The 24,887-nt window shown below is 40.3% G+C and overlaps 1 protein-coding gene across 5 annotated transcripts; it reads right to left on the reverse strand.

Annotated features, from left to right (window-relative positions):
* Nucleotides 1–879: 879 nt before the first annotated feature.
* col21a1 (collagen, type XXI, alpha 1) lies at nucleotides 880–23,177 on the reverse strand. 5 transcript variants are annotated; one of them, XM_044046524.1, is made up of 30 exons: nucleotides 22,844–22,973; nucleotides 22,624–22,742; nucleotides 17,451–17,578; nucleotides 16,707–17,267; nucleotides 16,369–16,531; nucleotides 16,067–16,295; nucleotides 15,575–15,745; nucleotides 14,220–14,297; nucleotides 13,392–13,475; nucleotides 12,393–12,455; nucleotides 11,926–11,979; nucleotides 11,778–11,831; nucleotides 11,644–11,697; nucleotides 8,935–8,988; nucleotides 8,787–8,840; nucleotides 8,647–8,700; nucleotides 8,014–8,067; nucleotides 6,543–6,587; nucleotides 6,401–6,454; nucleotides 6,239–6,292; nucleotides 5,326–5,379; nucleotides 5,177–5,248; nucleotides 4,865–4,900; nucleotides 4,243–4,287; nucleotides 3,298–3,330; nucleotides 3,062–3,208; nucleotides 2,895–2,949; nucleotides 2,618–2,809; nucleotides 2,460–2,537; nucleotides 880–2,004 (listed from the first exon to the last, which is right to left on the reverse strand). In XM_044046524.1, exons 3-30 carry the CDS (start codon nucleotides 17,545–17,547, stop codon nucleotides 1,817–1,819), a joined length of 2,877 nt encoding a protein of 958 aa, XP_043902459.1. In that variant the 5' UTR covers nucleotides 17,548–17,578; nucleotides 22,624–22,742; nucleotides 22,844–22,973; the 3' UTR covers nucleotides 880–1,816. The 5 variants fall into 5 exon arrangements, 4 of the variants coding, with proteins under 4 accessions (XP_043902459.1, XP_043902461.1, XP_043902460.1 ...); XM_044046526.1 differs by lacking the exons at nucleotides 22,624–22,742; nucleotides 22,844–22,973 and adding an exon at nucleotides 22,985–23,177; XM_044046525.1 differs by lacking the exon at nucleotides 22,624–22,742.
* Between the last annotated feature and the right edge of the window lie 1,710 nt (nucleotides 23,178–24,887).

Raw genomic sequence — 24,887 nt, forward strand, 5'->3', positions numbered from 1 at the left:
CAGTGTGTACAACACAAACACTGCTTCTAGGGAAGTAATTTTGTGTTTTCATGCTACCTGACGGCAAGCTTAGTTTTCCAACAGATGGGAGCCAAAGGGGATTCAGTTGGATGAATCTTCAATCCAGATTATGACTAAATCCCACACTCTTGGGGTGGGAATCACAGGGTACCTCGCAATATGTGATACATGGTCCACGATACCAATAATATCATGGTACAATGATTCTGTGATAATCAATATATTGCAAGAGAGTCATATTGTGATACATCACAATATTTAAAGCACATAAAGTCTATGTATTGAACGTTGATTGAGCGTCTGTTAACGTAGCTTTCTCTGCCATTATCCCACTGTAAACTCCCTCTTCTTTGGCCAGGGTTCCCTCATTTCATTTGAGCATTGAGCAGCGCCGCCATGAGGAGACATGAAGTAGTGACACCCGGTGAGTGAAACTGGCAGGGAAAAAAACTTCATTTGTTAATTCAAATATCGATATTTGCCCTGGGGTATCGATTCTCTTATTGCACAAGGAAGGATGACGATATATCACCAACTCGATATTTTGACCCACCCCTACCACACGCTGCTACTTTAAGTAAAAGGCTTATCCCCGCTACTTAGTCTAACCTAAACCCAGATAAAAGTCTGACTCTACACCATAACCCTCAAAAAGTGCTTTGACGTTGAGGATGGACCTAAATGTTTTTAAAACACAAAAACCCATGCACACAAATGTGTATTAACCAACACTTTGTCCTCACCATATAGATCAAACAATATCCTCTCTCCTTTTTGGATCTGCAGTCATCATGAAAACATCTCACAGTAGACACCTCATCCAAACTCTCCATCAGAAAGACAAGACTGACAATGTGATGAATTCTTGAAGATGATCGGAAGTTCACACATCATTAACGTTGTTTAATTCTATTTTTGTTTTTGTTTTTTTAAATATATACAAAAAAAGCATATCACAAATAGAATTACAAAAGCTACATGTCACTGCTGAAATACAATTATGACTCATAAATAACAATACAATACCTGCTACAGTAATGAAAAGTAAGCCTTCAATTGTTAACATTTTACTTTGTAAATGAAATAAAATGACACATGGATGAACTTATAATAGGGGGAGGTATTATTTATCTTATATGATACACAGTATTAGCTCACGTAAAAAGGCTTTAAGTGTTTATCAGTCAAACTGGATGCATCAGGAACACAGGCTTACAGCAGCTTATAACCAGCTACAGGAAATCAAACTCACAGTTTTGTGCTGAAAAATGACAAATTCTGACATAATTTATGGTGAAATCACTGAGCGTAGAAGTTATTAAGGATAGAAGTTGTGTTTGTCATTTTCTGTTCTCTGTTTAATAGCACCCATTCACTTTACCTTTGAAAATTGAGGCAGTGACATGCAACAAAGCAACACCAGGGGGCAATATGGTAAAATGTACCAGCCATACTGCACTGAAAGAGATCCAAACACTAATACATACATGAGTCCAAGGTGATCAGAGGAGAATTAACTGGAGCCAATCATTGTTAGTTCTCTTAACACCATTAAAACCTCTAAAGTTATGTTCAAAGACATGAACAATTTAAAAAAAAAAACACACACACAGACACACAAAAAACAAAGGATAAAATGTGACAGGAGTTTTGTTGACAGTCTGAGATCACACACAAGGTGTCACAAGAGGTCCGTTTTGTTTCCATGACAGGAGAGGAACTGTAAGGATGAGATCTTCCTGAGAATAGCTGCTTGTTCCACATCAGCTCTGGACTGGTGCCTGCAGTAACCATGTCAATAGTTTGGCCCTTTGCTGTAAGGATCCCGCCTCATCATGCCACTATAGCACATGGATGGATCACACACTCCAGGCTGGCCCGGGATGCCAGGATTACCACCCTTACCCTCTGCTCCATTTACACCTGGAGGTCCAGGATTACCTGGAGGACCAGGCTTACCATATCCCTGGGGACCCATTGGACCTGTGGGGATAAAATACCAAACAATTATCAGGCTAAAGCAATGGTTCACACCAGTAAAGTCAGACACTAATAATATATCTTTTGGATAAGTGTCACATAAATCAAAGGAGTTGTCAAACCAACAAGAACGTTCTTTTCGCATGTTGAAGTGGAAAGGAGAGAAGACCGAAGAACAGTAACCCTTGCTGTATCCCAAAACATCTAATTCAATCAAGAGCCAGAAATCTACCATGAGGGCCTTCTTAGGAGGTTATTTTTTTTATGTCGGTCATCAAATGCCCCCAATGACCAAAAGCGTTCATGAGGTGATATAGGGAGCAGGGAGGGGAACACTAAAGGCAGCAACATAACAATGGGTTAGTCAAAGGTTACGCAAAACATGATATCAGTGACAGTAGCTTTAATTCACACATGATTTTCTGTAAAAACCTTGGATTATTTATTATGACATTTACCTGGTGGTCCAGGTGGTCCTTGATCTCCCATCCTGGTTGGACCAGGATCCCCCCTCTCTCCCTTGAAGCCTGGTTCTCCTGCAAACACAAGTGTCCTTCTTAGATCTACCCACAAAGCAGTTTTCATAAGATTCTGTTGACTTGATGACTGCGCTTACCTTTGAGCCCGGTCATACCAGGACGCCCTGGCCGACCCAGGTGGCCTGGCTGACCCCTGGAGCCACTGAGTCCAGGAAGACCCCTGAGTCCCTGGGGCCCAGGTAGACCCGGAGTACCTGGAGATCCAGGCCGACTTTGGCATCGGGAGCAGCTACTCTGCTGGTTGCTCATCAACAACAAAGGCAGCTCGGCTAAGAGTGGCAATAAAAAGATTTCAGAATTGTCATGTGAAAACATACTGAAACACATCATTGGTCAGTGCCTGGTGATACTCACCCTGAAGAATATCTCTGCAGATTTGCCGGATGTGACTGTCCGACATGGCACTTTCCTGTGATGACGGATCATATGTATCTCCAGTAAATCTTTATTTATGTCAGTCAATCTCAAACATCACAACAAGAGCCAACAAGTGTCATGCAATGTGTAAATAATGCACATACGGATCTGCCCTCTGGTCCAGGTGGGCCAGCTGGACCAGTGTCCCCCTGCTGGCCCCGAGGGCCAGGTTGGCCTGATTGACCCGGCTGTCCAGGACGTCCCATTTGGCCTTCTTGACCTCTCTGCCCTGGATCACCTGCTGTCCCTTTCTGGCAAAATACAAACCCAGTGTTAACATGGCATATGACAACACAAGCTGTGTTCCAGAAAATGAATGAATGCATTAATCTTAACATACCTCTCCTTTTAGTCCTGTTAGACCAGCGGAGCCCTGTCGATCAGAGTCATGGTAGATCATTAAAAACTAAAGAAAGTAGGGACAACGTAGGCCCTGGATTCTGTTGATGTGCAACATCAAGACAGGTGTGTGACACAACCTTATGCCTCCTTCACTTCTCAAGATCAGCCCTCAAGATGAATCATATAATCACCTGTCTAATGACCTTTAAACATTTCCTTAGAATCTTGAAGACACAAACTCTCCCAGGAATAATCTACTCATTATTATACAGTTTATATTTTCGGTTGCATCCGGCCCTGCCTGGGTTCTTCCTGGCATGGAATGAACACAATAGCTTTCTCTCGGAGTCAACCTTGAAACTAGCTCAGTGTGCACAATAACAAGTTTTCAACAATTCGACTTTTAATTAGCAATGGCTCTATGTTTATAATAAATATATAATAAATCACTGACCAGGGTAAGAAGTTAAGTAACACATTCTAGAACGACAGGGAACATCAAACGCAAATGATGTGAATACAAACATCTTCAAAAACCTAAGAAGTGATAAAATATACACATGTTCACATTTAAAAATGAAGAAAATAATTATATAGGACAAATGAAGTGGAGTTTTTAACTTTTCTGAAATGGTCTATAAATGGCCACATGGTGGCAGTATTGACTGTCAAGATTTTTTATTTATTTATTTATATTTTTTTACCCATTTTCTATTTTTTCTAATTTTAACTACATCAGCATCTTCCATTGATCCTTATACACTGATTAAAAATGTCATCAGAACAACGGTCTGAATTTTGGACAATAACACATTGATTTATTCATGGTAAAGAAACAAGAAACTTCACATCACTGAATAAAAACACGATATGTGATTATTGTCATGTACATCATAGAGTTTACAAAATGTGGTCATTAACAAAGCTGATCAAAGAAACTCACTCGATCCCCCGGTCGACCATGTCCTCCTTTTTCACCTTTTAGTCCCTGGTGAGATTAGAGATTAGATTAGCATCATAACATCACACTTGTAATACAGAGGGTTAAAACAGTCATTTAACACATTATGTACATTTATAATGCATGTACTGTATAAGATTGCACCTATTATGTGGAAATACACTTTCAGTTATGGTTTTCATGACATGACATTTTTCTGGCTTGGATCTTGGATCTGTCTTTAGATCAGCAAACCTATGTTTATTATGTTGATCTTGATTCTAGTGAATCAAAGACAGCATTTTCCATCAAAAACAGGGATTTGCCAATTCGGACTTCTTTAATTACACACTTGCAAAAATGATTTGATTTGAAGTTCTACTGTGGCTTTAACCGACCAGTGGAAATGGGATTTTTTGAGGGTCTTTTTGGAACAAAGTTTCTCCAAGATTTGGTGCAGATACTGTGCAGGCCATGTTTGTTTTCTACCAGATATGTGCTCTTAACCTCTAAGTGCCAGTTATTGGTCTAGATTTAATACAAGCATTACAGAGGTCAGTCAGGTTATTGTGTGATTAGCCTCTGAGAATAACGATGTAGGGTGGCAGTGTGATTTTGGTCTTACCGTCACTCCTCTTTCACCTAGATTTCCCCTTTGTCCCTGGTGAACAGTAAAAACATAGTTTATCATTTTACAGATGTTTTGCAGCACATATTGCTTGTAAAAAACATGCTACAGTCCCTGCCTAAGAAGTGACTACAAATATAGCAATTGCTGTTATAGAAGTTGAGACTTCATGTCAACTTTTTAAAATTTCTTTGGACATACTACAACTTTTCTGTTGCACACTGAATTTAACTCAACCAGCAAGTGAAAACAATGCTGACATTTTCATAAAGGGGTACAGGAATAACAGAAGCGAAATAAATAAATTACCTTGCTGCCCTTTAGGCCTGGCATGCCAGGGTGGCCCGGCTGACCTGCAACTCCTGGTTCCCCTGTGTTCCCCTTTAAAATAATGTATTCATTTAAAGTATTTTAAGGCACCACATGGTTTATATTAGATTATTTGAATGGAAACATACCGAAGGGCCTGGCGTTCCTCGTATTCCTGGACTTCCACTTTCACCCTTATTCCCCTTGATAACGAAAAAAACCATGTCTTACATTACAGAGAACATACTGTGAGAATTGTCCAATTTACACTATATAACATTATTATTAGCTTTTCCTGTTTCATGTTTTAGGGTATTGCAACTGCACATTCGCCATATTGTTCATTGGAAGAACCACCAGTAGCGAGTCTAATGCCTGCTTGTCCTTAGGTTTTTACTTTGAGTGACACGCACCAATACACACACACTGCATTATTACAGGCAAATCGACAAATGAAAAGTGATGAGGAGACAGAATGTCCAGACCAGAAAAGCCCAGACTGCTTACATTTCCACTGACCAATGCAATAGTACCAGATTGTCCCTTAAATGACTAATGCAGGAGTGGCCATGAGTTGTGTTCCAGTGTATTTTAGAAAAACTAGTGATCAAACAAAACATGTTCATGCTGCTGACATACGCAACTTTCGATTAAGTTTCTTGTTATGTTTTTTCCAGGAAAATACAAAGTTTTGAACTAAAAAAAAACTGCTGTGCAATAATGTGCTTTGCATCCGTTGGTGGATGTAGGGCTTGTGAATACAGGATCACACAACATCCATACTTGTTGACAGCTTAAATGTACTACACTGTGCCAAGAGTCAGGATCATTCAGCCTGCAGGTTGTGTAGATTGAACTGCAAAATTCATTTTTTCTGGGTCACAGTTAGTGCCACTGTTCTCACAGGCCCAGCGATGTAGAAAGGAATTAACTTGTGATGTATTTAATGCACAGTTGATCCTTTTTAAAGATATGAAATAGTTTTATATTGTAGCTTGTCATCCCTAATACAACAGTCCAAGGAAGATCAAAGGAAATGTTCCAATAATCATAGCTGATTACCTTATGTCCAGTTGGTCCTGTCAAACCAGGTACACCAGGTAAACCCAGATCACCCTGTGGGCAGAGCAAAGAAGATTGTTTAGGTACATTTTCAGGTTCAGGATTAACACTTGAGTGTTCATCAAACGTTTGCACCAACAAGTCAAACAGCCGATAACTCACAGGAGGCCCAGAAGATCCTTTAAAGCCCTTAAGTCCAGGGGAACCTGCTTCCCCCTTAAATGAGAATCAGTCACATGTTATCATAAAGAAGGAACAAACTAACAGATCAGTGGCCGTTGCACATCTGCTGATAATGTCTTACCTTTTGTCCGTCCAGGCCTGCAGTTCCTGGTAATCCAGGTAAACCCTGGGAACGAGAATACAAAAAAACATGTATACTGTTAAGGAGACAAGGAGACTAAAAGGAACATCAGTGGGAGAACTATAACAGTTATTCATCCATGTGTTAATCCAGCCTTGAGAAATTTCCCAAAACGTGCTTTAATATCCGCTAGAATTTTATACTTCAGTTTCAGTGGTTAATAAAACAGCAGAGAGGTCTGCAGGTTCCATTTTACGTCCTTTCATAGAACGGAAATAATCACTTCACTGTGCCAGCAACAAATGAAGCCAAATGTTCTGTAAAAGCACAAGGTCACTAAACGTGTTTCACAAATTGTAGCAGCTGTATCCTGTTAATAGAATCACTCCAAAGCAACAATAATAATAATAATAAAACAAATAACGATGACATTTCATTTTAATTTTGCAGTCTAAGCTTCATCACACTGAACATTAGGAGAACAAAAGTTGAATCAGCGTGATTATTTACTGATAAATGCAGTGGGATAAACAGTTGCTCTTTAGATGCAGTTGGTAAAAGGACCACAGCAGACACAAATTTATAAATAAATAACACACTTAAGGTTTAATCAGTTAAGCGCAGTTAAACATAGTTGCTTTCTTCTGTGGTAAACACTTGCAGATGCTTAGTGGTTCCCTCTCAAAAAGAAGTTTGAGAAACATGTGTGCAGAGTAAATTAATTAAAGTGGCAGGCAAAGAAACAGCCACCCAGACACACTTGTTTATGTTAAAAAATACTGATAGGATGTTTAGACCTGCTATCAAACTGATTCAACTTAAGGAAGTACAGTACTAATGTTTTTTTTTTTGTCTTGGATACATGGCTAATTCTATTGTTCTGGTGGTGGTGTGTGTGTGTGTGGGGGGGGATATGGCTTACAGCCTTGTGGAGCAACTGACTCATCGCTGTGGATCCATCGCTAACTTTTGGACGGCACTTACAATCATGATACGTGGGGTGGCTGCCCAGTTGAAACACTTTCTTCCTAAAACAGATTTGCCAGAGCTGCACAGCATTCCCTGGATGAGTTACTTTCACTGTGTTAGATTATGGCCCAAGTCTGTTTGTTACATAAGAGGGTTATCCTGGGATGAACTTCAGGGGAAATACCCCTAATTTACTGCCTGTCAGGGGTCCTCTCTATTCTGCTGACACTATGTTAACACACTGCAGTCTTGCTGAAGTGAAAAAGCATGCATCTATTTCATGAATACTTTTTTATAGCCGATCATGCGAGATCTTTGCGGACCTTTAAAGTACCTCGCACGCATTGAACCATTTCACAGTGTGATAGACTGTTTAATTTACTTCATGCACAGCTTGCATTACATTTTGCATAAAATCCTCTATTCTAGGAGTCCAAGTGAAGATCTACAGCAATAGCATAACAGAAAATACCAAACTTTGACATCTGTGTGAACAACTCACAGGATGTCCTGCTCTTCCATCAAGTCCAGGAATGCCACTGGCACCAGATTCTCCCTTTACAGAGTGGAGAAATGAAAGTATTATTATGCATTTCATATTTAACTAAATTTCTATTTGAATATGCACATATCAGCAGCTAACTACTGAAGATGGCATAAAAATCCAGTAGTCTAGTGTTGTCATAGCCTTAAAATACACATTTTAAATGCACTTTGAGTCCTTGCTTAACGGAGGACAACATTTTGTGCTGCCATGTTTCTAACGCGGCAAGAAATGAACAAACCAGCCAAAGCATGCGTTTCACATTTTGAAGTTTACTACACAAGTGAAGAAGAACAACATGCTTTCTGGTATGTGAAGGCCACTGTAGTTCCCTGTGGGAAAGGGAGGAGTGAGAGGAGGAGTCCTCTGCTTGTCACAATACGCATGCAGTACTAACATTAGATGTCACTTATTCTTACATGCTGTGCTTTAAAGACATCTGCGTAAAACATGAAGAACAAACTCAACGTTCAGTTTTCAAATGGGTAGTGGAAGAAAAAGACACAGTCACTGGATGGCTCCATTTTCATGGTCGACAAACATGGACTTTTAAATGTGCCACCATTATTTCCCTGAACTGTCAACACCAACCTTTTGACCAGGACTCCCCGGAAGTCCTTCCTTTCCATCTCTCCCAGGTTGGCCCTGAAATGAAAAGACAGATTTTTCACAGAATTAAAATACAACAAAAGTTCTAGATTTTAACGTGAATGGATTTACTGTATACATACAGGCTCTCCTGAATAACCAGGTGGCCCAGGAGGTCCCACACTTCCTTTTTCACCCTTGGAATATCATACAAATTAAAGCAACGTCACTTCATTGTGTCATCTTCAGTCACAGACTGATTTGAGACATTTGGTTTGTCTGTGTCCTTACCACTTGGCCATGTTTCCCTGGTAACCCTGCAGGACCTGATGATCCTTCAGAGCCCTAGAAACAATATTTAAATGTTAATTTGATGTAATCTAAAAAACAAAACAAAAACATGACATTTATTGTTTGTTCCTGATCTCTTAAGATGTTCATTTAACAGTATCTAATATAGATAAACAATTGGATCACTCATCAGCAACTGATTAACCTTATTTTTTCTTGAAACATAAACATAAAAATGTACATTCGTATGTGTTAAATTCAGCTAAACATAAGGGAATTCACGTTTTCAGAAAAAAAAAATTGTGCTTTTTGTAAAGAAATAGTAAAGTTTATGTGTTTTTAAGAACTTTCTTTTCGAGTCGTGACAACCACTTGAGGCACTTAACACAACAGTTTTGCCACTTAAAACTGTCGTGTAACGCTCTGTGCATAATGTAGTCAACTCCTGATCCCGAGCTACATTGTCTCATCACTGGCTGCTTTGGGGACTTTTGTGGGGAACTGTATTTTTATTTTGGCCTCATGTGCAAAAAATATATTGCATCAAAAGTCCATTGAAAAGATGATGAATTAAAACATTAAGCAAAAAATCAATAAACAGGTCACATGAACATGTCACAACTTGCACTTAGTAATTAGCGTCACAGCGGATCTGTTTGCCATTGACTGACCATGCTGCAGTCAGGACAGTGAACAATGCTGCAGTGCATTTCCATCCTTGCACATGCTAGAACAAGACAATATGGATCTCAAAACTCTCGTCAGTGTTTGCACAAGTACTGCGGGTAAGTTCACACCGTGGAGATCAATTGCAGATCGGTGATGAATGAGTGAATACCACAGCATGTGGGTACACAAACAGCCACTTTGTCGAATTGGCGAACAGTCCCTCTTCCTCTTGTATTCCTGAATTATGTACTTAAGACCTAATTTAGCTGACAGCTCATGTTTCCATTCTCTAGATCCTATGCCAGGAAAATTAGACTGCACCCTTTGGTGGTCTTACAATATGGTAACTATTTGGAGTGTGAGTTTGTAAGATTGTATCCAAAGAAAATCTTTCGACTTTACAAGATAAGAATTCCCCTGAGGTTTCAGAGAAAGTGGCTCCCTGCTGACTGAAGACTTTTGTGCACGTATGCTCTTTAGTGTTCCTTTACTTGCCAAGACACGTTTTTACTTGACCACGATGAATGTTTTATTTCTGCTACTTCCTCAAGGGTTGCTACAATGGGTTTTTCCTATGTATTGTTGATTTGGCAGAGTTTTACACCGGATGCCTTTCCTGACACAACCTTTCCCATTTTATCCAGGCGTGGGATATACAGTCACTCAGGCAATTTGGGGCTACATGTGTTGCCCAGGGACACATTGGCATTTAGACTTGCAGCGCAGTGGAACAAAGCCCACAACCTTAGGGTTGGAAGATGACAACTGGTTGGAGTGACTGTATTATGTAACAGTAACTCACTCAAAAAAAGAGAAAGACATATTTGATCTTGATCAAAGACAGATCCGAAAAGCAAGCAAAAACTTTAACTGACGCACCCAACAGCTGAAAGTGAATCTCTAATAATGAGGCAGATGGTACGGGAGGATTTGCTCCAGGTGCAGACATGTCTGCATGCAGCTGAGACTGTTTTCAAATGTGACTCTAACTCTGACTCTCTCACATCAACTGTTCTCCTCTGGAGCAAAATGGCAGCTGTTGGCCACATTGATTACAAGGTAAGATGATGTGAGAGGGGTGATGCAATCTGGAGAGGATGCATTGCTTGTGTCCCGTATGTCAAACAATGACGCAAAATGTAGCACAGGGCTGTTCACTTAAGAGGCTGCGTTTTTCTGTCTGTGAGCAGCGTAACTCTAAACGTACAGGACAGATTTGGATGACGTCTTCTGGGGATGTAGGTTAGGCACAAGGAAGAAATGATTAAATGTTGGAATTGATCCTTCAATGGAGATTAGGATTTAATTTAAACTGTTGTTAACCTTGCATCATTGGGGAAGTCCATTCTTTGATACTATGTGGAAACTAAGTGGCCTTTGCAGTGATTTGCACTTCCCCTTCTGTGTGATTGGACAGCAAAAAAAAATGCAGATCAAGTTATTGATTTCTTACCATCCTGCTGCTCAGTTCCTGCTTTGTTTTGTCATCATTTATTACCTCCATACTTTTTAATGTAGGTGTCCAAACTCACACAAGTCTTGAATGTGACAAAAGTTGAGCTGTCAATTTTTGACAAATTAAAGACTAATTACAATGTACATTAAATGCATTTAGTGACAAGGAGTGAAATGCAAGTGAAGGGAAAAAACAAAGCAACAAGAAAAAAGTGCCAGTGTGACTTTACTAAGTAAAAGTGCAGAACAAGAGTCAGGAAATATCAACAGATTTAAAAAGTCTCTGATGGCCCTTTGCGCCCCCTCTGCAAAGAGTGCTTGTCCCACAGTATGGAAGGTCCCAAGGGAACTGGGTTTATATTAATACCATATGGTTTCCAGAATGATTGATGCACAAGTGTTTAAACAGCTCAAGCTGATGCATCGAACAGTGTTTTTCTGTCCATCCCTAAATTAGATCTCATAACAAAGAGGATTCACTATATAATATCACCTTACATCAGTCAACACAGCAGCAAGTGGATTCACGCTAAACACAAACAACATGGATCACTTTGTCAAAAACACATGATTTGATATCCCCACCTTCTCTCCTGGTTTCCCGGGTGATCCTTGTAATCCAGGCATACCCCTGGGACCCTGAAAGTACAGACTTGTATTACGACAAGAGATTTTTTTCATGCATTAGTGCCGCTCGCATATAAATGTGACCTTCATACCGTAACACCAAGCCTTCCTTGCTCCCCTTTGTACCCACGTGGCCCAGGCTGTCCCTGGCAGAGGTAACAAAAGGGAAACCAGCTTCAAATCTTCTAATCCTGATATGGAATTTATGGTTGAGGTAGAATCAAGTAACATTTTCTTTACCTCTACTCCTGGTGAACCTGGCAGCCCCGGAGTCCCTCTAATACCAGGGAAACCCTTAAATGTAACCAAAGCAGGATGGGAGAAAATTACATTTTGTTAAACATTTGGATCTCGTCAGCTGTGTCCATGTTGTCTGAGTGTCTCTAGGCTATGGGAGTTGATTTTTCTCTCTGAGTTTTTGATCATGTTATGCAGCAGAGTTTGTGGTTCACTTCTGGTTGATTTTCCCTCACACACACACACTCCCCACTGTGCAGCCACTATTGCAATAATCAGGCATGTTTTTTATCTACACATTGGAAAAACAGACTTATTCACCGCTGTGTGTTGAGTTCTGCGATGCGCTAATAACCACACGGATTTAACAAGCAGAAACTCTCATGACCTAATGGGTATATGAATTCGAACGGGTGCTGCTGTGACAGTTGTGTACTGTATGTTTGTATATTGAACTATGTAGTACTCACAGGCTTACCATCAGCACCAGCAGGTCCAGGCTGACCAGGTTTGCCAGCGCTTCCTTGTTCTCCCTATAGAAAGTGGACGGAGGCAACATATCAATCATATCGTCATGATTTCTATTTTTTTCACATGTTCTCATGAAAAAACTATTATACACATTGTCCTTTCTCAAGAAAAATGACAATTTGCCAGCCAACTCTGGCTCCGGCTTTTTGGATCTATTATTAAATGAAGTAATAGCTCAGCAGATACATGTTTGAAACCATGCACATTTTAATAACAAAAGCGTTTAGTTGCTCAAGGGGAATCTCTCTGAGTGCTGTGTTTGAAAGCTTTCCGTGGCAGGGGCTACTCTAAGCCAAAGCTGGTTTAATACCCTGCGATCAATTAAGAAAGGGATTCTAATGCTTGGTAATTTTCCATTCTGACTAATGTTTAACTTGGTGATCTGGGTTGTTTTCAGCAGCCATAGTACAGTACAAGAGGATCTAAGAGGACTAACTGTGACTCACTCACACAGCAAGCCTCAATTTGCCTAAGTGGAGAAGATAGGCTTTTAGGTGCGTTTCTATTTCATAAAACAGTGTGTGTCCAGCAGCAGAAAGAGAAATGTGTTTAAGCAGTCCACAGTGTTTAAGATCTTTGTTTGCATGATGTAATGACTGTCGTTAAGAGTTAATGTCTCGTTAAAGTGCAACTTCATGCATGTTCTCATCACATAACTATTAGATCACCTGAGCACACATTTAATAGAAAAAAACCTTTGCTATCTTCTCCAAACAGAAGCCAGTTAGGATTCTATGTCATTCCTGAGTTTATGCACACCAGTGCTACTGCTTAATCTAAACTGACCCCTGCTAAAGGGAGTAAATATTTAACTTTCAGCTCTAATGACTGACATGGTTGGTGTTCTTGTTGCAATATGTTCTTATCAGATATATAAAACAACAACAACATGACACAAGACGACAAACAAAACAATGAGACGATAGCGATCAACTGACCTTCACTCCTGGAGGTCCAGGTGGTCCAGCCGGACAAACGCAAGGTTCTTTAGTGGGTTCAGTGTAATCCGGACTGTTAGAGCACTGAAATGAACACATGTAATTAGTACATTTTTATGATTGGTCGTTTATTTGTTGATTATTTGGTCAAAAATGCCCAGTACAAGTCATAAAAACAACATGTCTTGTTAAACTGCTTTACTGTATTTATAATGAACTTTATGGTTCAACTAAAGTTGAACCATAAATATATTTTTCTTTTGAAATCAAATCTTGTGAGAGTTTGCCAAGGAGTTATAATATGTGTCTCCCTTGAAATAGAAATTGATAAAGAAGACGGTGGGGGGGCTGCTTGGCAAACTTTAGTTATATTTTATTTTTTTTTACCTTCTCATCGTTTCTCTTTTGATGTCTTTATCCAACATCTCCGACATCGCGAACACTAATTTGGCACTGGCTTTGTGGTTATGGCAATTTTCAAGGCAACAAAACAACGCGCCACTGCTTCACTAACACCATGTTTGAAGCTGAGCCATGGTTTCCTCTTCCAGCAAATTATGCATAAACAGATGCGCTTTAAAATGTGACATGCTGAGGTTGCATCTTCACTGCGACACTACTAAAACACAGTATAGTGGTGAAATATGAAGCAAGACACCTTCATTTCACGCCGCGCAGCATGAGATATGGAGGTGACTGATAATAAAAACACAGTGTGGCGCGTGTCAGAGCAGAAACAGATGTGACTGGACTGAGTAGGTGAGAAGAAGTCATCAATGTTGCTCTCAGACACTGCAGAGCCAAGCAGACACTCGGACTTATACTTACCACTCCAGGTATTTCACACGCAGTCTCTCGGTTATTCTGCTCCGGGTCACAGTAGATGCGAAGCTTCTGAATTTCAAACTGAACAAAGGAGAGAGAGAGAGAGAGAGAACTTCCTGTTAAAACCCCAAACCCAAACCTGATGGAGACAGTAAACAAGTTAAAAACAGAATAACTGGGCTGCTTTTACAGGATTTAGTTCCATTATATCAGGGCTTTGGTGCTAATGAAATGAAATGGCGATTGTATAACTGGAAGGATAAATGTTCTATTTGGGCTTTAAGCAGCAACATAATGCCAGACCTCCCTTGGTGGTTGAAAATGTTGTGTTGTAACTCTTTTATTCCATTACTTTGTATTTTAATAATGTCGGTTGTAATCTTGCTCCAGTGCTGCTTTATTTCGGTGTAAGCAAAATAAAACAGCACTGCTAATCATCACATATGATTTCTATTAATTCCAGCCAGTGTGACTGTATAAGTGGCGGCAAACATCAGTCTCACTGTGGCTTCATTTAACTTTTATCAGAATAAGAATGCTTGGTTTGGTTTGACGGTTCAAACTAATGATTTATTTTGTTATTCCGTTCAGGTTAAATTGTGAATTTCCAGTAACATGTCCGATTGTATTACAGCGCAGAAGTACAATCACTGTGTTAAGTGCTTTAAAACAAATGATCCCCATAACAGTGGGTCAGTACACACTCAACATATTGGCTGCCATGTAATATGAAATACCACAAATTACCATTTTCCACAAAGAATACTCTATTCCTCCATCGACTATTATTTCTGTTTCTGATTAAGTTATTTATTTGAAGTATATTTTATGTTCTGCCGCTAGACGGACTTAGAGTTGTAGTTTAAAAATGGAAGCATTGATTCATTTTAATTTATTTTAAATGTATTGTATTTCACTGACCATCATTATGACCACAAATGGTCCAACCAATGCCAAACCAGACTTAACTGCTAACATGTGCGTCTTGAGGTATTTTAAATGATCAATGTGCCCTATTGTTTTTTTAACAAAAGATGTTAAATCAAACGGACAATTTGACGAGAAAGATGTATTGCAGAACTGGGTCTGTCTGTATCATGACCTTAGTAGAGGTATTTGTTCCAATGTTCTAAAATTACAACACAGCACACTTTGTTGCACACAAATACAGGAATTCTGGTCAAATTATGCCAACTGAGACAAATAAAGATTAATAAGACGTTGGAGAGAAAGAAATAGAGTTGCACGTGTCTCAGCAGGCAGTGTGAGGTGAGGAACTCTTACTGTTCTGGTGCTAAAAGATAACACATTTTATTGTCATTGTAGTTATACAACAAAACATATATCAACAAACTTACTGGCACTGTTGTTTCCTTTCTGTAATATTTCCCAACTTGGGTTTTTCCATTGATGAAGATGCCAACAGGGGGCTCCAAGGACAGAGTGTCTATTACCGTGTCGTCGACGTAAAGCGTCACGTCCTCCTCAGTGACCAGCAGCCTCAGCTGGTGCCACTTCTCATCAAACAGCTTGTATAGCCATTGGAAATTAAACGGAAATAGGAGTTATTAATATGATGGTGGTGTTCTGACAAAAAACACTGAAAAGCCAAAACAGACAAAAAACAAAAGAAAGAAAAGAAGAAAACACTCGAAAGAAAAGGGTGTGTACTCTTTTGAATGAAACACAAAGCAGATGTGTGCAACTCCATCCAATTAAAAACACTGACCTACTTCTTTAAGGACAAATTTGTTCTCAAGACTTTCTGTTCATCTATTAACATTGTGCAAGCGTTGATCACCCAGGTGACATCATCAGGCTATTTTCTGCAGTACTACCTGTGACGTTACCTTTTCTGTCAGGTGGGAAAACGTAACTGTCTGCGTTCCACTTGGCGCTTCGCTGGTTGTGGTGAACATGACAGAGCGGTCAAACCCATTTAGAGTCACTGCCATTTGTGTCGTCCCATCGCGCTTCTGTATCCTCCACAGGTCCCACTCCTCAGCGGTCACAGACCCTTTATACCTCACCGTGGCCACGAACACATACGACGGAGGCAGGCCATCGGGGAAAAGAGTTCTGGATGAGTGGAGAAGATTTTGAATAGGCTACACCGGTGATGACCAAGAAAGTAGAAAAGCCAGATGATTACCTTGTAGCTTCGCTCAAGTCAAGACGAGGCGTCACTTCATACGCTTTGATGCCATAAAATGCTTGTGTTTGCTTTGCCTTTTTGGCCAAATTTAAATGTAACAGAATATCAAAACCCTTCTCGTCACGGGAATCAATGGGGATTTTTGCTTGACAAACAGTCTCTGCAAAAGAAAGAAAAATAGTGGATACACATCGAAGAGAGTGAAGAGGCAGAATGACAAATGCCACTGCTACTGCCAGGAAAGAGACATTTGATGTCAGAATATTTGGGCAGAAAATCCCTCTGATTTTCACACACACACACACACACACACACACTGATCACCAGTTACTCACCTTCACACAGTTTCTGTCGTATGACCTGTATAATCCTGGAAATAGCCTTGTAGTCCTCGACAGAGAAGACATAAGTTGAAGATGGCCTGTTCGCAATATCCCTCAACTCGGCCTCTTCTGTCTCTGAACCAACACCAATTGCAAACAGAATTACTCCTTTTTTCCTTGCTGCCTCTGCTGCCTTCAAAACCTCATCTTGAGACTTCCCGTCTGTGAGGACAACAGCGATTCTGGAAATGCCTATTGGGCCACGTTCAGAGAGGCCAAACAGTTTGTCTGTTGCAAACTTAATGGCTGTGCCTGTCCTTGTGTTTCCCCCCATGTAATCAATGGACTCCATTGCTTGGATGAGATCTTTGGTGGAGTAGTGCTTCCCCAGAGGTATTTCTAAAACGGGGTCATCGCTGTACTGGACAACTCCAACCTGGGTAAACTTCTGTCCAATGTTGAAGGCTGTTGTTATATTGACGAGCCAGAGCTTTACTATTTCAAAATTGACGTCTGTAACGCTCCACGAGCCATCTAAAATAAAGACCAAGTCACATGGTGCTGTCCTACAACCTGAGGCAGACAGGAAATAAAACATTAGCAGCGTATAATAATGGTTTCCATACATCACATTGATTTTGGTGTAATATTTTAGAACATTAATTCACCTTTGCTGGTTATAGGCATTTGACATTTTTAATGTATGGACAACAAGCATGAGGACAATGAAGAAAATGAAGACAGAAGAACTCTTACTTCTTATGTCTTCATCTTGAGCGGCACTAAACAAATGGAGAAGCATGAAGCACAGGCATCTCAAGACACAATGCATGGATGTCGCTTTGTAACCCATTATGCAGCAGTACCAATTTCCAATTGTGCACCTAAGGGGAAAGGGAAAAACATGCTTTGTATTGCAGGGAAAAAAAAAAGAAAAGGACAATGCAAGCCTTTGTGGCATTTTGTGAAAGAAGTAAATGTCTCGTTTATCTGCGACTTTGTTGCTTTGTGAGGTTTGGTTGCCATCAGTTTGGGCTCATCCTGTCCATTACCTATGTCAAAAACTCGCCCTCACAAAACTACCCCACTCTCTGCAATTGCACACATGAGTCATTAAGAATGGTGTGTGTGGGTGCTCTGAGGTATAAGACAAGGATGTTGGTATTTCAGACTCTGCAGAATATGAATTTATTCAAACAGTAAACAAATTAAGCATTGTGTACACATGCCAATTAGGAGCATTTGTGCTTTGAGGCCGTGTTGTCTCTCTGGACGATGCACCAGAGGTCAACATGACTGTTAGGTGAAGCTTTTTGATGAATACGTATGACTTGAGCGTGACAGTAGAAAGCATGCATACATTCATACATTTCTTTGCCCCCTACATGAATATTCATGTGACTTTGGTCTTAATCCATGGTAATGCACTTCGTTTTGCTCCACATGAATCATTCCGAACAGTCTTCTTGCTTTACAACATGAACAGGTCATGTCTGGTTTAATCTTTTTTTCATCAACTCAAACATGCATTTGGCAGAAGCCCTGTTATCTCCAGGCATTAGTACAGAGAAGTATGCACATACAAGCTCAACTACTGTAAGCATTGCACTCAGGTCAAAGCCTCAGTTAAGCATATAATAGACAAGACAGTCCATTCATTATTTGTAACTAAATCTATGATAGGTAGAAAAGGGCCTGTCAAATGTCAAATCAAATGTTTGTGACTTTGTTTTTTTATTTCCTTGACCATGTAGGGGCAGTTCAGTGGGACTGACACACTAATAACTTGTGTATATCACAGTAGATGAAAAACATTTTGGCATTTATTAACACATCTTACCAAGAGTGTCTGATCAAAATATTTGACTCTTCAGCTCATTAAGTCGTCACCCAGCTGGACAGACAGAACTGCAGATTCAGATGATTACATGATATTTAACATATGGTTTAGTTATTTGATTGACTTCATGTGTAAAAAAATAAATTAAAAAAAATAAAAATACTGACACTTTTCTCAACCTTGCTGACTAAATCATACATTCTCGCACAAATTCGGTATTTTCTAAACCAATAACATTCCTTATTTGCATGCGATATTCTTACATTAATACTGTATCATCCACAGAAATGAGGGCATTGATAATCATTTCTGGCTCATATATGAGGTGAGATTTAGGCACAAAAAGCACCCAGTTAGGGCTAATTAAATCTTTTTTTTTCATCATAACATTGTGGCATTCTGTCCATAAGTGCACACAAAAATGTCTTGAAAACACAGCAGCAGTTTGAAACTAATCTGTGGTTTGGTGTCAGACTGGTCCCAAACTGTGGTCTGCTGCTTCCATGAATTATGTTGCTGATGAGTCCAAAACAACATAGACATCAGCCACACATGATGACATGATAATAAAAAGATGATTCATACAATCTTTTATCTATGATACTAAACCATTGAAAGAAACCCTAGAAGGGGAAAAAAAAAACGTGGTGAGGACTCTTACAAAGTCAGTACTACTCATTAGCCACCTACCATGAACATGATTGAATGACACTGGGACTCACAAGTGCAAATCCCATCAGCCCATGTTTGCTCTTTGAGCTACATTCACTTCCTGTCTCCCACTGCGACCACAGACAGTGTTGCCCATAAATCCCTAACTCACTGGCTAACCACTGATTTATAGAGTCAAATCACTGCATCGCTCCTCCATGAAACACACTCTATCTTTCCTATCTCAGCCTCTGCTGCCGTGCACCTAAGCATTTTCCTGTCAAGCCTCATCCACCGCACGCTCGCATGGCACTGCCAGCTTTGTTAAGAAAACAAGTCGCCAAACCTCTGACCGCAAGCCATGAAACCCACGCTCACCGTTTCCTGTGGGATTATCAGCTGTTTCCTCAAATCTGCTGCCATTTGCCATTCACGGCTTGCCCTTGGCCTAAATACAGTTCACCCCATCAGAAAAGCTTCCCTCCCACACTTTTCCTTCCTGGTGGATAAAGCCAATTGTAATACCTTCCTTCCCTCGTGCACATAAAGTAATTCACTGTCACACTGCTGCTCAAAACACGTAGACTACAGCACTTACATCAACATCAGGTATGTCATTAGTAGAGTGAGATTTATGATACACACTGGCAAAATGTTTCATGGCATGTCTGAACACACTGGAAACTGGGGTTTTGGTAATTTGTTTGCTAAACAATGTGTACAGATGACTAATCTCTTTTGGTCTGGTGCCATTTTGTGTCAGCTCAGCTAAAACGGCTCGACTTGTTCTGATGTTTTGTGCCCTACAACCATTCTGTTTTCTAACTGAATGATCACTCAACCCATAATGATTTTGCTGTGTTCAGCTCTAAGGCCCCCCCACACACACACACACACACACACACACTACGTAACAATATCCGTGCTCTGTGCTGAAATGACTCCCACACGCATCTTAAAAGAAAGATTCCCAAACATATTCTGAAATAACTGTTGAATTAATGTCCGCACACCAAAACCAATTCATTAGTAAACAACCTATTATAACATGCTTATGAAGGACTTGTACATGGTTAATTATAAGGTTATTAACACGTCTTTACTGTGAAGCCTGAGATCACAGTTAAGTCAGCACACACAATTTTATCTTCTTAATCTGTAAATAATTAGTACGATTAAGCAGTATTGACTAATGCTGAGATTGAAGCAACGTGTGGAAGTTGTGTTATAACTTGTCTATACTTGTTTTAGTACGTGTTAACGACCCCATCATAAAACATGTATAAATCATTTGAAAGTCGTGAAATAGAATCAAAATCATGATTTTGTGATCTGACAGTGCTTCCCTTACACATTGGTCAGCAATGAAACCACATCTGACTGACCAGTACACAGACTGCCTGTTCCACTGTCAACATTAGAGGCCGCCGTCATCCCACCATCCACACACAATGACACAGTTATAGACTTTCATGTTCGTCTGACTTTGCATGTAGCTTCACCACGAGCTCAACATTTAGATTTGTCCCGTTAAGTCCAGGATTTAACACAAAAACTGTTGTAACCTAGAATAAAGTTCTTCTTCTCAGAGACACTCCCTTGAGTCGATGCTCACACAAACACAGGAGGACCAGCTAATTGTTTCTGTTCATTTTTGGTGTGAATAGCCTTAGTTCTTAGAACTGCCACCACCTCGTAAATTACAGCAACAAAAGAGAGGCATGTGATATGTATGATCAAACTCAGCGTTTGCATCAGAATATTTGTGCACTCTTCCTGTCACTGCTCTCTTCAATTATCGTTTGCAGTATTTTCCAGCACATGTAAAAAACTAAAACTGCTGACATCTTTAAAAGGGAGCAGTGGCAAATGAAGACCAGATATGCTGCAAACAGTCAAATAAAACACTTGTGGAAGGAATTTCGATTGGAAGAAACTGACCATTAGAGTCGTTTTCTATGTGGGATGTTTGAGGGTCAACATGGCGGCACATGGCCAGGATGTAAGCTTTCCCCTTAATTATGCTTTTATGTAACCCTGTTACATGACTGCATTTTTCTCATGGTGTTAGTCGTCATGAAAACAAACACAGTCGAAGGACGTGTTAAGCTGCAAGCCTATTTCTTCTGAATTTCTTCCTCACTGGAGAGCTGGAGGGGGCTGGTGGAAAACCCCCTCACTGGCAGTGTACGGCCAGAGTGCCTTTCCCCTCAACTGACTTTCCCAAACCCTGAGTATTTCTTCACCTCTGCTCGAGCCACATGGAATTCATTTACACCATCAGACAGTGAAATTCCGGCCGTGGACAGTGACCAAACACATGTAGTCAGAATGAAGGGAAGCAACTTTAATCCAGGAATAAAAACGCAACATTACACATGCTGTGCCGTCCTGTCATGCTTGGAGTTGGAATGGATGCATAGTGTTGCAAAATGAACAGGTGCATATGTGATGCAGGTTAGTGCCAGACCTCAGTGATCCCTGCCCTTACTGGAGCTGCACAGACACTTCATGGCTCCAATAGCAAAACTATAACTCTGGTATGTAGAATATTCGAGTACAAAAAGAAAGTTATTGCGAAAATAACCTTCACATAACGGTTGCTCTGGGTTGGGCCTTTTGTTTGTTTCAATACACTGCAGATTTCACAAGATTTACGAGTCTAATTTTAGCAGCAGTTTACTTACAGCTGGGTATGTTGTTCAGGAAGCTGCTGAACAAATGATTTCTCAAATTCCTGCAGACAGTATTTCACCTGCTCAATGTTGGGCGGACGGCACTGAATCATCACGGCAGTTTTAACCGTGGTGTGAGACCACATATTTTGTACCTTTTCTATTTGTTTTACAAAACGTTTAACTCCACTGAAAATGTCGAAATTATAGATATCCGTCACACATTTGGCAAGAGGAAGTTGTTCCATTCCAGAAACAACAACTGCTGTTCAGCGTGAAAAGCGGTTGCCAAGATCAGTGGGATTCACTGCTGCCAAGTTATTCAAGCAACAGGGGAAAAGCCAAGCCCTACCAGTGTTTTAAATCTGTAAATAATGTTTTTGTAAAATATTAGCTCATAGAAGTCTTATCCCTTTTTAGTCATCATGACCACTTTCAGATGCCTGAAGTCAAAAAGGTTATTGTTCATTGCATGCAAGCAAAATTCCTCATCTTTAAAAGAAAAAGTGCAGTGCTTTCAGGGCTGTGGAGCACAATCCAATATCCTTGCACAGGTTCAAAAAAATGCGTACGAAATATTCATTTGACGAGTAAAAAAAAAAAGTCAAGGGAAAATCTGGAGACGATTCCATTCATTCTTTGCATGACAGTGGAACTGATAACTGAGTTTAGTTAGTTTTCAGTATGCAGCTGCTGCTGTGCAGAGCAGGACAGATAAAGTTTGATAAAGTGCTAATTATTTCCACATCGAAACAGTTCTCACCGTAAAACACAGCACTATCAACTAAATCCACTGAAGTCAGACCAGCAGGTTCACTTTAAATGGCCACTAATAACCCCAAAGACTCCAACTGTGACAGTTGTCTCTTCATGCATGAACATCTGCAAAATACAAATCAGCATTTCTAAATTTCAGAAATACAACATGCAAAAAAAATTATAAAAATAACAAACAGACATCCAACAACCAAGAGAAGAGTTACCGGTAAGCGTCCAAGCCCTTGTCTGAGTCCTTGGTAATCCTCTCATTGAGAGACAGTGATCAATAGTGTTCACAGCTCTGGGTTTCCAGAAACTGAGCATGGGAAGAAGTGCACATGTTTCTCTGGTGAATGGCAGCCTACCTTCTCCAGCAGTTCTCTCTGTCTCCTCCGTTTCTGTCCTTCTTCCTTCTCCACCGCCCCTCAACCACTCACTCTGGACTTTTATTGGCCTGCAGCCACCCTCAATTACCATGGGTGGAAAGAGAAGCAGATAAGGAAAGCATGAAATGGTGAAGCAGACAGCCTATCTCTGACGCTCCAAAAGGAAAATAATTGTAATGAGCACAGCCTCCTTCCAAGTGCAGAGGGTTTGGATTGCGTGAGGGTTGCTCGGGGCATACCCAGAGAACATGGAGTTTTCTGGATGCAGGACAAACAGAAGTTTTACTATAATGAATCACATGTGCTGTAATGTTCATCGCAGCTTCAGCACGACCTGAGAAGCGTTGCACAATGAGCAATTACACTGCTCCTCCGTCAAGCCAACAACCAGCAAGGAGTGAAAAGCTATGCAGTGTGTTTTTACACAAACAGCTGGGAGTTTGTTTAAAAAAAAAAAAAATGCAGCAGTGAATCTGCTGTCAGCAGAGCAGGCAGATCTCCATTTGATCCTCACTAACAAGTTTTATCACGTTTGCACTCTGTGGCAGCGCGCTCCGCATCAACGAACAAGAGCCTCAGTGTTTCCAGGCTCACGTGAAGGCCTGCGAAATCCTGACAGTGTCCTCGACACAGGACTGCAGCACTATTTCATTCCATTTGAAGTGACGGTGATGCAGCGGCACAGAATACAAATGTCACATTAAACCTTTATTTATGCTGGACATCAAGTTTCAGTCAATAAAGCTTTGTGCTTTGGTTCTTCATGTGAAATTAGTGCCAAAGTCCTTGAGTGACATTTTGTATTAAAAATGACACAAATAGCAGCGACGTAACACTACCACTAATTATGTGATCATACACATGCATTCTTAATGCTGAGCAGCTACTTGTTTTGCCTTCAATCCATCATGCCGCAGCACTGAGCGATACAGTGTTGTGACACTTCTGAACACTTTCTTCATTTTGACCGTTGCCAATACCTTTTTTTTTTGTTAACATAGTATTTTGCATTGCGGTTTGGCGTCGTTTCTGTCCAACCTGGCACAATGAACAGCCATCTGTGATTAGATGACAGGTAGAGCTAAAGATGTCATGAGCTGTGGTGAAGGCCGAGCTGCAGGAGTTTCCACAGTGATGGACTGGTTGACCCTGAGTCTCAGCACACTCTGGTGGATCACACGGGCAAATACTGAGAGCCAAGGTGAGGCCAGGCTGCAGGTGACAACACATTTTCTGTTGCTACTTTTTTCTACTAGAGGGAACTGTGGTCACATAAGGTGACCCCGGTTACATTCAGTAGTGACTTAATGAAGAATACATAACAGTTAATACGTGACTAATTAATAATGATTGGTAAGAGGGAGGGAAATAAGGGCTTCTTTGTCTGTCGAGAGCCCTTTCACTTGTCAGAACTTACATCATTAACACCCTATTATGTTGTTGTGATGTTTGTATTCTTAAAATATTTGATCGATTCTTAATCATTATTTTTTTTTTTTAAATAAATAATTCTGTTATTTTATATCTGAAAATGATACAGTACAAATAAACATCACACTATTCTGTCTATAGTGGTGAAGCTGATGCTGTAAGCGGTTGATTTAAGTGTGTGCCATGGATTGCAGGTGTGCATGCTAAGGTGGATCCTGGGAGCTGAAATGTCCTGCCAGGATGTTTTTAGTATAAGAGGCCTGATCCTCCCAGCTGCAGTTGACTTCACTTCTTTTAATAAATGTTTTAAAATAGTTTGTTTAATGTGTTGCTGGTGGCTTCTTGGAAGTTGGGAAGAGGGAGTTTGGTTGTCCCTCGAGGCCTAATTGGAACTATCGGACGTTAATCTGGGTAATTTACCTCTGTAATTTATCGTTTTGTGTATAAATTT

Source organism: Solea senegalensis, linkage group LG15 (assembly GCF_019176455.1).
Source record: "Solea senegalensis isolate Sse05_10M linkage group LG15, IFAPA_SoseM_1, whole genome shotgun sequence".
Classification (NCBI taxonomy): domain Eukaryota; kingdom Metazoa; phylum Chordata; class Actinopteri; order Pleuronectiformes; family Soleidae; genus Solea; species Solea senegalensis.

What these genes read in the sequence shown, in the direction of transcription:
- col21a1 (XM_044046523.1), bottom strand. Translation starts at nt 22,943, where the DNA reads ATGCTCAGTTTCTGGAAACCCAGAGCTGTGAACACTATTGATCACTGT. An exon ending in CAGGGAAACATGGCCAAGTG is followed by an intron (nt 8,841 to 8,934) that starts GTAAGGACACAG and finishes TGATATTCCAAG; the next exon opens with GGTGAAAAAGGAAGTGTGGG. An exon ending in TAGGTGAAAGAGGAGTGACG is followed by an intron (nt 4,288 to 4,864) that starts GTAAGACCAAAA and finishes TAATCTCACCAG; the next exon opens with GGACTAAAAGGTGAAAAAGG.